This window comes from Lynx canadensis, chromosome B2 (assembly GCF_007474595.2).
Source record: "Lynx canadensis isolate LIC74 chromosome B2, mLynCan4.pri.v2, whole genome shotgun sequence".
NCBI classification, from domain to species: domain Eukaryota; kingdom Metazoa; phylum Chordata; class Mammalia; order Carnivora; family Felidae; genus Lynx; species Lynx canadensis.
The window spans coordinates 45,335,954-45,350,109 of NC_044307.1; the positions used below are offsets into that span (position 1 = coordinate 45,335,954).

At 48.2% G+C, this 14,156-nt stretch overlaps 1 protein-coding gene across 1 annotated transcript in view; it reads right to left on the minus strand.

The window, feature by feature from the left end:
* Nucleotides 1-10,742, minus strand: part of TNFRSF21 (TNF receptor superfamily member 21) — a 69,622-nt gene extending 58,880 nt beyond the window's left edge. Inside the window, exon 1 of the mRNA XM_030315671.1 lies at nucleotides 10,248-10,742. Coding sequence (XP_030171531.1) covers nucleotides 10,248-10,334 — 87 coding nt within the window. The 5' untranslated portion in view covers nucleotides 10,335-10,742. The remainder of the gene's footprint in view (nucleotides 1-10,247) is intronic.
* Nucleotides 10,743-14,156: the final 3,414 nt, after the last annotated feature.

A 14,156-nucleotide genomic window follows, 5' to 3' on the forward strand; every position in this document is an offset into this window, starting at 1 on the left:
CTTTACAGATAAAGTGTACCAACCCCTGGCCTGAAAGTTTAGGAAATACTCCTGATGGCAGCCCTCCCAGAGGCACAATTCATATTAGCCTGTTGTGGCTCCAGGAGGCTCCGCAGGAGGGCTGCAGAAAATAGTGACTTCGCTGAATCCGGCATTTCCCAAACTTTTTTGGGAACTGGCCATACAATCCTTTACTCACGCAAGATGGATGAACACCCCGCAGAACACACTGACGCAGTTTCCACCACCAACGTGCTGCTCGAGACCAGAAAAGTCAGCTAACCTGACGTTAAAAAGATCAAGCCTAAAACTCAAAGCCGTCAGAATGGTCGGTTGAGCCCGATTGTAAAGAGATCCATTTCTGACTATTAAAACAAAACCAGTGACAACCAAAGACACTCTCGGACACAAAAAAGAGGGGGTTTAAGAATTTACTCACCTCAATTTTTGTTATTAAATATAATGTTGAAAGTAGAACATAAAAATGTGTGCCACACACAGCTAACAAAAGCTTATAACCAAAAATGTAACGAGTGAATGCAAATGAGGTTAACATAAATTCCACCCAACAGCTGAGACAGAGGACAACATGAGTAATTAATTACAAAGGTAATTATCACATGGATAAACTTATGACACCCTAGCAATCACCGAAATGTAAACGTGGGCAACCAAGGACCCTTACATATCTATATTAAAGCCGCATAAATAAATTAAAATGATAAACTCCAATGTTGGCAGCCTTGTGGGCTAGAAGGCACATTTATAGTTCCTGGTGGCACTTTAAATTAATTCAGTCTTTCTAAAGACAATCTGGCAGTATGCAGCTAGAGCCATAAAACGGTTCATTCATTTCCTGTGACCCAGCAATCCACTTTGGGGAATACACCCCAAATATACCTCACTTTTGGGAACAACCCAAAAGGAGGTCTGTACAGAGACAACTTCATCAGTGCTGCTCGCTTGCAGAGCAATGCCAATAACCCAAGCGTCCACCAACGGCAGGGTGGCTCAACACATGGCCAACCGGAGGAGAGACGGCTATTTAAAAATGGCAGGCGGGAAGGCTTGAACTGCATGAACCACAGGCACCTCAAACTGACCAACACACATCCAAACTTTGGGTTCCTGAGCCCAGCCACCCCTCCCCCAGCTTTCCCCTTCAAAGTAGTCAGACCACCAAAGACTCCACTCAGGAACCAGGGAGTCCGGCTTGATGACCGAGTGAAAGCTGTCATGCTTTCCTTCAGCTCCTGCCCCCTCACATCTCATGGTCAGTAAACCCTCTCCAAAATCTTTCACATCTAGCTAGTAATCCCCATCTTCCCTGCCACGACCCCAGAACCATAGTCTTTCCCCTGAACTAACTGCAAAAGAATCCAAATGGCCCTCCTGTATCTCCAGGTCCTCTTTCTTTCTTTCTCTTTCTTTCTTTCTTTCTTTGTTTATTTATTTTTGAGAGAGAGAGAGAGACACACAGAGCATGAGCAGGGGAGGGGCAGAGAGAGAGGGAGACACAGAATCCAAAGCAGGCTCCAGGCTCCAGGCTCCGAGCTGTCAGCACAGAACCCGACACGGGGCTTCAACCCACGAGCTGTGAGATCATGACCTGAGCCGAAGTCGGACACCGAACCAACTGAGCCACCCAGGCGCCCCTACAGGTCCCCTTTCTAAGTCTTACTCCACAGAACCGCCAGAGTGATCTTTAAAAGAAATCTCATTAAGGGGCGCCTGGGTGGCTCAGTCGGTTTAGCAATTGACTTCAGCTCAGGTCATGATCTCATGGCTCGTGAGTTCAAGCCTCTCATCGGGCTCTGCGCTGACAGCACAGAGCCTGGAGCCTGCTTCAGATTCTGTGTCTCCCTCTCTCTCTGCCCCTCCTCCACTTATTCTCTCTCTCTCTCTCTCAAAAATAAACATCAAAAAACTTTTTAAGAAATCTCATTAAAATCATATTACAAGGTTGCTTACAACTGTGTGCCCAGCGACACCCTGACACGTTCACATCTTTAAAGGGCTTGTCCAACCTGACCCCTGCCTGCCTCTTCAACCTCAGCCCACACTCCCTTTGCCCCTACTCGCTGAGCACCAACTGCAACGGCGTTCTGCCTACACTCTGAACATGTAGACTCCTTCCTACCTCTGGACCCTTCTACACGCTGTTCCCTCTCACTGGCATCCTCTTCCTTGTGCTCTTTCAGGACATCGCCCTTCCTGTCTTCCCTAATAAACTATGAACTCCAAAAGGGAAGGAGTAAAAGGCCACGAAAGGCCTTTTACTATCACACCCAAAGTCTAGCAATGCCTGACATTTTGCAGTGCAATTTAGCAAGGCGCCGTAAATATTTATTAAATGAAGGAAAATGTCTCTGTCAGATAAGATAGATGCATAGAGGAAAGCAGAATACAAGCAAGTATGTATACATCAGTTTTAACTATTCGTAAATGTGTGTATATCAAAGAATAAAAATGAATTGGGAAGAGAAATGCATACCCACTAGGTTCCTCAAGTCTGCCGATTCGCCTAAGTTTAAAATGTCCTTTGTTAATAACTCAGATACCCTTCAGTTGTAGCTCAAAGTGTTGAGATGCAGCTCAAGACCCAACTACCCTCCAGCCTGTCTAGAATGAATGGTTAGTTTAGAGCGAGATCCTGGACTCCTAGAAGTAAAGGAAGAGCAAAAAGTGAATGATAACCAGTTAAATTATTCTGGAAACCTGTTACCATTTGCCTTTGAATCTTTTCCTCCCTCCCCGGCCCATTTCTCTTAATCCTGGTGAAGCCAACTTGGCCATACCTAGGATGAAATCAAATAATGGTCTTGTCTCAAGAGTTCTTTGAGAAACCAGAATCCCAACCTCTTTCCCAGAACCAATGGTTAAACTTCTCCTCATCCTTGGCCTTTCTTTAGTCTACTCACCATCTACAATCTAGGAAGAGATATGTTTAAAAGCCCGCTTAAGAGAATGCTAAAAGTGAGTGTCAGAAACCACACACAAACACATGACTTATGGGACCGTGCAGATCATGGAGTTCAACCAGTTTCTAAGAGACCTGCAAAGTTACTGAAGTAAATACTACTAACAGATGAGGCAAACCCATGCACTAATCCTACACAAATAACCAGGCTGGCAGCGAAGAAAACCCTACCAGGTCCTCAAGTTCTCCGGAAAAGTGATTAAAACTACTTGCTAAGCAGAACCCCTGTCACACCGTTACTCACTAAGCAAATATTTGTCAAAATGACCCAAGGCGTAGGAAAGCAAAGCATCCATTCCCTAGTTATAACATTTCAATTTGCAAGAATATCTTTCCATCCTAACCACGGCACCATCGACCGTCCACTTTCAGTCCACACACACACACACACACACACACACACACACACACAGGTTGCTCTTACTTTATAATCAGCTGTTCTGGCTAAACTTCCTAGTGCCATCACAGGGCAGAATGGCTTGCCAGGGAGAAAGGGAAATGTTCGACTCTCAGGTAAAATCATTCCCTTAACGAGAAACAAAATTCCAATAACTGAAGGTTACTTGTTCCCTACCCACAACTTGGCCGAGAAAGCACTGTGTACGAAGCCACAATGGCCTAGATGGGAATCCTCTCTCTGCCACTTGCCAATTGCTTGACCATAACTTCTCTCACACCTCAATCCCTTACTTATAATATGGGGCTAATGCTACTACATCACGGACTTGTAAGATATACTGAGATCATTTGTAGAAGGTATTCAACACGATGTCAATGGTAATGTCAATAAATAGGAGCTTAGTAATATCCACACCAATGATTAATATGAACAGCCATTAATATTCCTCCTCTCTGGGCTCTCGGTGCAGAAGCCTTCTTGAATCCACAGCTACTCTCATTTGATTCCGGGACTCACGGACGCAAGCCTCTCCTGCCTCCTAAATCCATTAAACTCAGGTTCCTTCTCCCAAAACAGATCTGCATACAGCTCCAAGCGGATGACCCACCAAGCAGTTCTGGTGGTGAAAAGGCAAATGGAAAATGATATAAGATCGGGGAAAGAGCCCCTGCTATGACGTAGCTTACAAAGCCCCCTTACTTCTCTGTTGTTTTCGTTTTGTTCTTTACTTTGCAACAAAGCCTTAGACAGAATTTCCAAATCTCCTAAATTTTGTTTAATGTTTATTTATTTTTGAGAGAGAAAGGGGATGAATGGGGGTGGGACAGAGGGAGAAGGAGATACAGAATCCAAAGAAGGCTTCAGGCTCTGAGCTGTCAGCACAGAGCCCGACGTGGGGCCCAAACTCACAAACCACGTGAGATCGTGAACTAAGCCGAAGCTGGATGCTTAACTGACTGAGCCACGGAGGCACCCCCATAATTTCCAAATCTTCTAAAGAGGAGATGGGGCTATAGAGGTCAGTGTCCTGACTACCCACCTATACCCGGCCCACTCTCACCCTGCTAGAGCTCCCTTGGAGCAAACTTTCCCTCCACTGCAAGCATAAGTTTCTACAAGGCCGGGATGCTTACCGGGGCGGGCGGGGGGGGGGGGGGGGAGAAACAGCCAGAATCCAGGGAAATGGACCATTCCAGGAGGACTCTCCACCCCTCAGGAAGAGTGAGGTCAAAAGCGTAAATATCCGTGAAACCACGGCTTTGAATCAAAAGCCTGAATATCAGTAAGCCTCACCTGTCTGCAGCCCCAAGGTTAGGACACACTCACTGACACCTGCCAAGCTCCTCCTTGGTTATACCTCTGCCCGGGCTCCTCTCCCCTGGACTCAGGCCAGGAAACGGGAGGTGGTAGGAAAGCCAGGTGGCAGCAGAGAAGCCAATTTCAGACTCTTGTTTATTTTTTGGTACTTGACAAATACAAACACTGAGACAAAGACAGTATTTATTCGTGATCTAGCACCCCTCCCCAATTCCTAAAGAATCAAAGCTCAGCAGCTGCTACCCCGGCAGCAACAAAGCCCAGTGTCCTGCTAATGCTAAACACGGATCCAATTTGGGGGAACAAGTGACTCCTATTAAGGCTTCTGTTTTCATTCCATCAAACACACATACCCGCGCCTGATGGCCCGGACTGAATCTGCTTCAAATGGTCATCGGGCACATGCCCAAAGGCGATGACATACCCTAGGCTCCTCCAGTCACAGAGCAGAAGCATCTGAGTTTTCCAGGAAGTTGCCAGTGACTTGGCCTCAGCAGAATTTGCCAGGCCTGTTTGGGCGGGAAGAGGGTCAACAGCGTTTAGTGCTTACTGGAAAATAGACGTTGCCATTTATGCAGTGATAAGTCACTCAATTCATACTGGCTCCTAAATAGTCTGGCGATCTGACTATTTCCTGGCATCAATCAATCAATCGATCGATCGATCAGGTTTACCCAAGCCAATTATGCGTTACAAAGAGCGGGTGGAGTACAAGACCAATTTGCAGCTTGTCAATGGAGTCACCAAAGACTCACTTTCACCCCTCACTTTCACAGATGGACTCAAAGGCAGAGTTGAAGTGGGATGTCTCCACATTCCGATCTGCAGTGCAGAAAGTACACAGACCACCTGTTAGAGAGCCCCTTAAGCCACGCCTACTTGCCTCTATCCAATAAGGCATACCTGGAGAAAGTCACCTTCTTCAACCTGTCCTGGAAAAGAGGGCATTAACAACTGTTTGGACCACACCCAGCTCGGTAGCCTTTGTGCAAATTTAGCCACACTAAAACACGTATAATTTCACCAGTTGGTGATCTGTGTCTATTTAGTCTCAGGTTTTTTTCCTTTAACTTAAGGTAGTGTACTTTCCACAAGGAATTTTTTTCTTGCTGATCTGGTTTGCCCGTGTATTTTATTTTACAGTAGATTTTTGTCTGTTTGTTTTGGACTGAACCTGAGGCAGATTCAGCCATATGCCTTTGGAAACAGCGCAGACTGAGAAAGCTTGATCCTATTCTACACATTTTGACAAGGGGGATGGGAGATTCACGGGGTAAGTCAGAAATCCTGCGTTCCAGTACGAGTCGGCCCTCCCTATTCTTCCGATTATAAGTCACTTCCCCTATCAGTGCTAATGTAGGTTATTCTGAGACCTGGGAAGGTTTTTCTTCTGCTGGCTTTCAAACTAAACAAGCCAAAGTCACTTAAAGTAGTCTAAAGATTTTAACATCAACCACACGTTGTGTATTACTTTGAGTACATTCATCCACGGACTCCATATCAGCCCTACTGATAGCCATGTGCATTTTACATACCACAGAAACCGTGTCTGAGGAGCAAGATCCAAATCCTAACTCATCCCTGGGTTCCCACTGCCTAGTACAGCGCCTCTCTCAGAGCAGGTGCTCAGAGTAGGTTTGCTAACATGGAAAGGAAATCAATTCCCCTAATCTAGGCTCTTGTCTTCCCTCCAGCTTTCCCTTGCCACCTTCCCACTCTACGATTTGGAAGTTATATTAAAGAAAGGAGAAAATCTTTTGGATATAATACCAGCTCTGATTCGGAGTTCTACTTGAACCTGCCATCAAGTGCTTCAGGACTTCAGGCCCCACCAGACCACTCCAGGCATGCCTAGCCCAATAGCCAAAGTCAAGTGCCAAGAAGCTAGATGATTAACTTCAATAAGCGAAGGGCAGGAGGTGACACGAAGCTAGACATCCAGTCTCAATGACCCTGGCATTACTTGGTACTTTCTAGGCCAGCACACGGCTAAACAGGCTCCTAGAACGAACGCCCCTCTATCTGGAATTCGTAATACGTGCAGAATAGCAGTTTCCAAAACTTCAGACCTCATTTCCTTATCCATTACGGTTCCCTTCTCTTCTGACTGCCTCCCTGCCAACATTCTATCTGTCCAGTCAAAGCAAGCTCCCTGAGAGCAGGAGACCCCTGTGAGTGTGTCCTTCCTACTGGGCATGCCCTTGTAGGGCACTCCTTAACAACGGCACAAACTTCAAGGCCTCACTTCTCTCCAGACTTTCGGCCTGGAACACATAACATTTCATCTCTCAGTTTCTGGTTTACTTTCCAATATCATGCAGACTCCTCAACCCATCAGAAACAGAAGTGCAAGGAGCAGCAACACTTTCTTCCAAAGGCACTCGTGTAACTCTCATTAGTACTCTGCAACAAACCAAACCACCAGTCTCAACTTTCCTCCAGTGAGCCTTCTGTTGCTACACTTCATCGTCTAGCAATTTGGAGTTGTGAAATGGGTAAAGTGGCACAGGAGTGAGCAAGAGTACGAGCCGAGGAGTCAGGCGCTGCTGAGTCCCGGCCCGAGTGCCATCACTAGCGAGCTGTGTGGCCCAGCACAAACCAATGAAGTTTTTGCAGCCGTAGGTTTCCTCTTCTGTAAAATGGGCATAACACCACCTGCTTTGCAGAGATGTTGGGAGTAAATGAGATACGGTATATAAAGCACCTGACACAGTGATTTATATATATATGTGATATTGTATGTTATGTAGGTATCATAAGTTTTTTTTAAAAGCTTATTAAAGAGATATGAGATTTTCATACAGTTAGCCTGTCATCCCGAAAAAACAGTGTCAAAAATGATGACAATAATGGGGTCCCTGGGTGGCTCAGTCATTTGGGCGTCTGACTTCAGCTCAGGTCATGATCTCACAGCCCGTGAGTTCGAGCCCCGCGTCGGGCTCTGTGCTGACAGCTCAGAGCCTGGAGCCTGCTTCGGATTCTGTGTCTCCCTCTCTCTCTGCCCCTCCCCCACTCATGCTCTATCTCTCCCTCAAAAATAAACATTAGAAAAAAAATTTTTTTTTAATTTTTTTTAATGTTTTATTTATTTTTGAGACAGAGAGAGACAGAGCATGAACAGGGGAGGGGCAGAGAGAGAGGGAGACACAGAATCCGAAACAGGCTCCAGGCTCTGAGCTGTCAGCACAGAGCCCGACGCGGGGCTTGAACTCACGGGCTGTGAGATCATGACCTGAGCCGAAGTCAGACGCCCAACCGACCGAGCCACCCAGGCGCCCCGAGTTCACTCTTTTTTAATCTAACTGCAATCTGTGGGTAGAACACTAACTTCCCCACTTCCCCCACGAGTGTTCTGAGCACCTGCCATGGTCCGCTGGGCTCCAGTGCCTGTTGTCTGCCATTTTCACATGGCTAAGAACTCCAAAGGGATGAATAATCCTATACCAGTATCATGAGATCATCATTTTACACATTAGCAATGCCTATCCTGAGGACTGGGCTTGCAGAGTGGGGATGGGAAAAAAATAAAAGACATCACCTCATTGGGTGTTAGAGCAAAATCCCTGGTGACCCCTGGTACACCCTCTCGGTCACCCTCAGGACAACTGGGTCAACCCCAAGCCATTTCATGGACTGAAATTAGTTGCCAGGAGAATAAGGACTCTCACTTGAGTTAACAGCCTGAGGTAGCCTCTAAGCCCCCCTATAAATCTCATTTTTAAAAAAGACAGCTACACTTGAATTCTCAGGTCTTTCGTTGCAAATCCAGGGCACGATTTTTAGATAAACTGAGTTTAACGATTTCAGAAAAGGAGCATGGTTCTTTCTCTGACGGTCAAAGCAGTGGAGACACTTTCATTATGTGGAGACCTTCCTTTAAACACCTATCTCATGCTCAAATGTAAAATGAATGAAATATCACACGGACTCAGGATTTAACCGAGGCAAGGACTGTGTGCGGCATGTAATAATCAGATATGTCAGAGGGACCAACAGGCATGTGGTGGGTACAGGAGCATGGAGAAATTCAAGGGCTGATGTAACTCCACTGATGTTAGGGTCAGTGTTCCCATGGGCCGAGATGGGTTTCTCTCCACACCAACACTGTCAACCCAGGTCCACTGCTTGAAGAGACGCCCATCCCCACCCCCTTATGCTCAGCATCCCTCCCACTTGTTTCAAGGATACAGATCTTGACTTTGCCATTACTATTAATGGGCAGAAAAGACGCTGAAAGGAGACTGGGACTTGCCTCATTATAAATGCTAACAGCACCAAACTTTTCTTTAGCCTCTCTTTTCCCCTTAAGACCTACACTCACACAGGGAACCAGAGCGTCTGTAGGATGAATTCCCAGGCCATAGCAACTGCAATGCCCTGGGATCTAAGAGATCTTGGCTAACCAGCCATTAAGCCCTTTTCGGGAAGGAGACAGCGAGCCTGCCTTTCCCTTACACAGCCCAGCCATGAAAATAGGCTCTTGTCTTTTGTTTTTGTTTGGGTTTCAGCTAAGAATCTCTGTCCTCCCTCCAGAGACAAAAAGACAGGCATGGGAAGCTTATGGTGGCTCAAGGGCTTGATCTCAATTTTTCTTCCACCTGACTCGCCCCCTCCCTTCCAACATTTGGAAAGGGGAAGGGATCTGGGGAAGTTGAGGATAAGTTTTAGGTCAAGGGGTGGTTTCAGGCTTTGACCAGGTAAGCGAAGGAGGACTAGGTCCAGGGCACGCCCTGGAGGCTGAATGCGGCTCGGGTGGAGAACGAACCTGCTCCCCTTTGCAGGGTCACCTGCCTGGCCGCAGGTAAGCGAGCGATAGGAAAGGCTGGAGCAATTCATCTTCCTTTATGTGGGTCTCTCCCCCTCCCCCCACTCAAGTGGCAGCGCGCTGGCTGGCTGGGAGCCGGCGCTTCGGAGGCGCCCGACAGCGGGTCTAAGGGTCCTTTTTTTGGCACGCAGAAACTGCGACCCACCCGAGGCGCGGAGGAGAGGTGGGGGAGGGGCGGCCGGCGCGCCGCTCGGGAAGGCACAGCGCGGACGCACCTAGGTCTCCCGCGGCCGGGGCGCACCGGAACCGCTCTCCCACTGCGGTAGCATCCCGACACGACACTGCAGCTGCAGCACAGCGGCGGCCGCCGCCCCCGGCGCCCCGCCCCGCAGCCCCCGCCCCACGCCACGCGGAGGGCGCAGCGGCCGGTGCCTGTGCCGGTGTGTGGAGGGGGTAGGGGGCACAGGGGGCCCGAGGTGCGGGAAAAGCCCCGAAATGCGCAGGAAGCCGGGGGGCCACCTCTAGCGCCTCCTCCAGCGCAGCCAGACCGCGAGGAAAACAGTTCGCCTTCATTCCAGAGTCCCGGCTGAGCCCGGTGGCTCCCCCAGACGACCCGGGTACCTTCCCCCTCGGCCTGCACGCTCCGCCACCCCCACCCCCACCCCCACCCAGCCGGGCGGACCCCGCGCCCCCCGCAGCCCCGGCCCGGGGACCCGCCCCGCTCCCGGAGCGCGGCGCCTTGGGCTCCCGCGCGCCCGCCGCCCCCGGTCTCCCCGCGCGCTCACCAGGAGAAAGGAGCCGGCGATCATCGTAGCTCTAGCGACGCGGCTGCAGGAGGCGAGGGCGGTGCTGCTGTTCGCGGAGGTCCCCATGGCTGAGCCCGGGGCTCGCAGAGGCGCCCGGGGCGCGTGGCCCCCTGGCAGCTGGAGTCGGCGGCTGCTTCTGCCCAGCGCCGCATCCACCGCCGCCTCCCGGGCCGGGAGCCCATCTACCTCCAACACCCCATGTGCACTGCGGCAGCCGGGCAGCCGGGCAGAGGAGGGAGGCGGCGAGGGAGGCTCCGGGGGCGCTCAGCACCTGCCCAGCCGCGCGGCCGCCCGGGCGGGGAGAGGCAGCGGCGGCTGCAGCCCGCGCCTCCCCGTGCTCTCCTCCGACAGCGGCTGCGGAGAACCAGGGAGGAGGGCTGGGCGCGAGAGAGCAAAGGAACAACTTCCCATAGCGAAGCCTCCAGCCACTGCCAACCACCCTCCACCGCTGCCCAGACCGGCCGGTGAGGGACTGAGTCGGGTGGCCGCCGGGCGCGGGGACACACGTGGTGGCGCCGAAGGGGCGGGGGATCGGCCCTTTGTGATGTCACCCGGGAGGAGGCCGGGCTCTTTGTGCGATCAGCACCGGGAAGGCGTTCCAGGTCGAGCGGGGAGGGAGAGGGTGCCCCTTGGCGTTGGCTGAAGGAACTGCAGCTGCTTTTTGACCCGGGGAAACCGCGGCGAAGGTATGCCCACCCCTGGCCCAAATTTACTTGTTTTTTCTAAGACGATTCTAAGTAAATTATTTCCGCGACAGGCGCCCATCTGTGGTTTTTGACGCAGTGATTAAAAACAGCCAAGCACCCTAGAACACGTAGATGATCTGCGTGTCAAAAATATACCAGTGAGTTGGTTCTCAAACCTGGCTGCGTTTTCGAATCACCTGAAGAGTTGAAAACACACGTATGCATGCCTGATCCCACCCGAGATTCTGATTTAATCGAAAATGGGGTGTGGCCCGAGCATTGGGATTTTTAAAGGTTCGCCAGGTCATTTTACTCTGGAGCAAACTCCGAAAACCTCTGGGCTGATGAGCACAGTTGAGGAAACCCAGACTAAGAGTTCCAGACTCAGAGTCTGTGGAGTTGGGTCCGTGGGTGGTCTTTGTGAGGCCTTGGAAATCCTTGAGATGTGTGGGCAGGTGCATCATTCTAATTAAAGGATCCAGTGTTTTGAATCAGATTATCACCGAGATGAAAAACATTTCTCCCCCCCCCCCCCAAAAAAAAGTGTTAACATTTTGTAGTTGAGTTTCAAATGCCATTGTGGGCGGGTAGAAAGGAAGTTAGTTAGCACAGTGCTTCAGAAGTAGGAACAGCCAGAACGTTATCTTGGATAGTTAACATCTACATTTCTGAATGTGAGATACGACCCAGCATCCCTTTCTTTGGAGGGAGTCCGTCCCCTGACTGTGACCGCCTTGTCTGGTCCCATGGTGTCCATCGTCTAGATACTGACTGCTCATAGAATACTGTATTGAACCTGCCACTTTCACTCTGTCCTCCTCATTTGTGAGCCCTGTGGTGCTGGGCTTGTTCTAGCTTTCCTTGACCCCTTCTAGTTCAAGGTACACACTTTCTCAGTCACCTGCTTCAAGACTCACCCAGTACCCCTGAAGATAACCTATTAAAACAGAGGTGTGAACTATTCATTTTTTGATTGACATATTTGTGCTTTGCCCATTGTTCTGTGCTTGCTTGGAAGATGATAAAAAGATAGATAGGTAGATAGATAGATAGATAGATAGATAGATAGATAGATAATAGATAGATAGATGATAGATAGATAGATTCATTCCAATCTCTTATTTCAGACAACTGTCGGTAAAGAAAAGGATTATCCATAAATATTAAAGGGGGGGACCATAATGTGTAACCTCTGGTGAAATTAAAAGAACGGGTAGAAAATATTACCACTCAATATGTAGTTTGGGGAGAGGGTAATGTTTGGATTTGAATGTCTCTAGCTATTTCCAGAAGTTCAAGAGAGTGAGGGTTATTTATTGTGTCTCCATATATAACGGTTTCAACTATTTCTTTAAAAACTCAAAGGACTGGTCAATATCATCATGTTTTTTTTAAAAGTTACATGGGTGTAAAAAAATGGGGGTGGATGGGTGAGAGTGACAGCCCTTGTTTGTTAGCTAGTTCATTTAACTCCTCACAACTAAACCTACCTTGCTCAAAGCCGGAGCTGATTGATTTGCTTCATGAACTTGGGCAAATTTTGGGTTTAGGTTTTGGGTTACTATGCAGGTGTAAGGAGTCCTGTCTTAACTGTCTCTCTTCTTAAAAGAAGTTTGAATTGTGATTTCACCACTCACAAATTTTACCATTTCCCCGGTGTGGTATTGATCACATCAAGTTGAAATTAAATATCCATTTTGAGGGATGAAAACTTCACTCACTCCTGTTTTCTACTAACATTTAAGTAAATGTCCCTCTATAGGAGTCATAAGTGGATTATGGATAATTTGAATCTAAGTGGGGTGTGAAGCTGTTACTTTGAATTAAAATATATGAATGATCTTATTTCACTTCGTAAAAATTCTTCAACTATTGATTAACTCATTGCCACATTTTTCAGTATGGTCACTCAGATATGTTTATTTTCTGGGAAAGGATGGAAATCCAGTAACCCATAAGGATTAGCTTTGTTGTATTTCTGCCACATCACCCTCCAACTCCCATCTCTTTATACACCTCCCAGCTTTGGGCTTTTTTTCACATTTCTGCCATTGCTACACATTTCTTCTAGGCTTCCAGTTTCAAAATCATTTTTGATTCTTTTCCCTCTGTTAGCACATTTCCAGTCAATCTGCTTCTTCTATCCTCCTATATATTTTTTTTCCATTTTCTTTGTCTTGCTAGCTAAATCCGGATTATATATTTGGATGCTGGAGAAATCACCAAAACTACCATCTTGCCTTGAGTTTTGCCTTAAACTGTTATTTATCCTGCACACTTGGGGCGGTTCTAATAAAATTCCAGTTTTCAAAAAAGTGAGCATGCCCAAAAATGCGAGCACCCAGTTTTTATAATGAAAATAGAAGTGGGCCGCATCCTGAGTAGTGTATGGCCAATATCCTGAGCTGATCCTCGGTGAAGGAAAGGCAGGAATTGACAGGAATAGGTGTGAGCACGTGGAAGGTACAAGAATCCAAGGAAGCCAGGCTCAGAGAAAGAGCAGGAAACTTGTCTAAGCAACAGCAAAATTGTTTCATTGCAACATGTATCAAGTATCTATTCTGTGTCAGGCGCTGTTGGGTGCTGCAAAAAACAATACTAAGTGATCCTGTCTGAGGCATTCACAGTCTCCGGGAGAAATAATAGTATAGCAGGTGTGGGTGGTAAAGATTGCTTTGTACCCCCATTACAGATGCACACCTACTGTAGGGGTCACGCGGCTGCCCACAGTAAGAGTTGACCTTTCCCACCCTACAGCGCTCCTAAGCGTGCACGTGTCTCACATTTCAGCGAAGCAGAATTGTCCCGTGTGTCTTCTGAAAAACATTCCCATTGGCTAGAACTTATTCATCACCCCTCCCCTTCAAACTTCACTAAAACCTGCTAATCCTATCTCAGTCAAGTCCGATCTCGTTCCACATCGAAAATTTCCCCCTTGCTCCTCCTCTGTAAACCTTCTGCCTCTTGCCTAGGGGGTTATGCAAACCTCCTGATTGCCTCTCTGCCTCTAGTTTTGCCTGGACCCCCGCGGTTCTGCAATAAATCTCTTCTTCACACCCTAAGGAAAAGGAGCTTGGTAGAACCCAAATCTGATCATGCCCTTCCCTTGCCGAAAGCCCAACAAAGAACCCTCATTAGGCTCAATTTGAAGTTCAGAGTCCTAATAAAACCATTCATATTCTGAACTCTGCTTATGATTCAA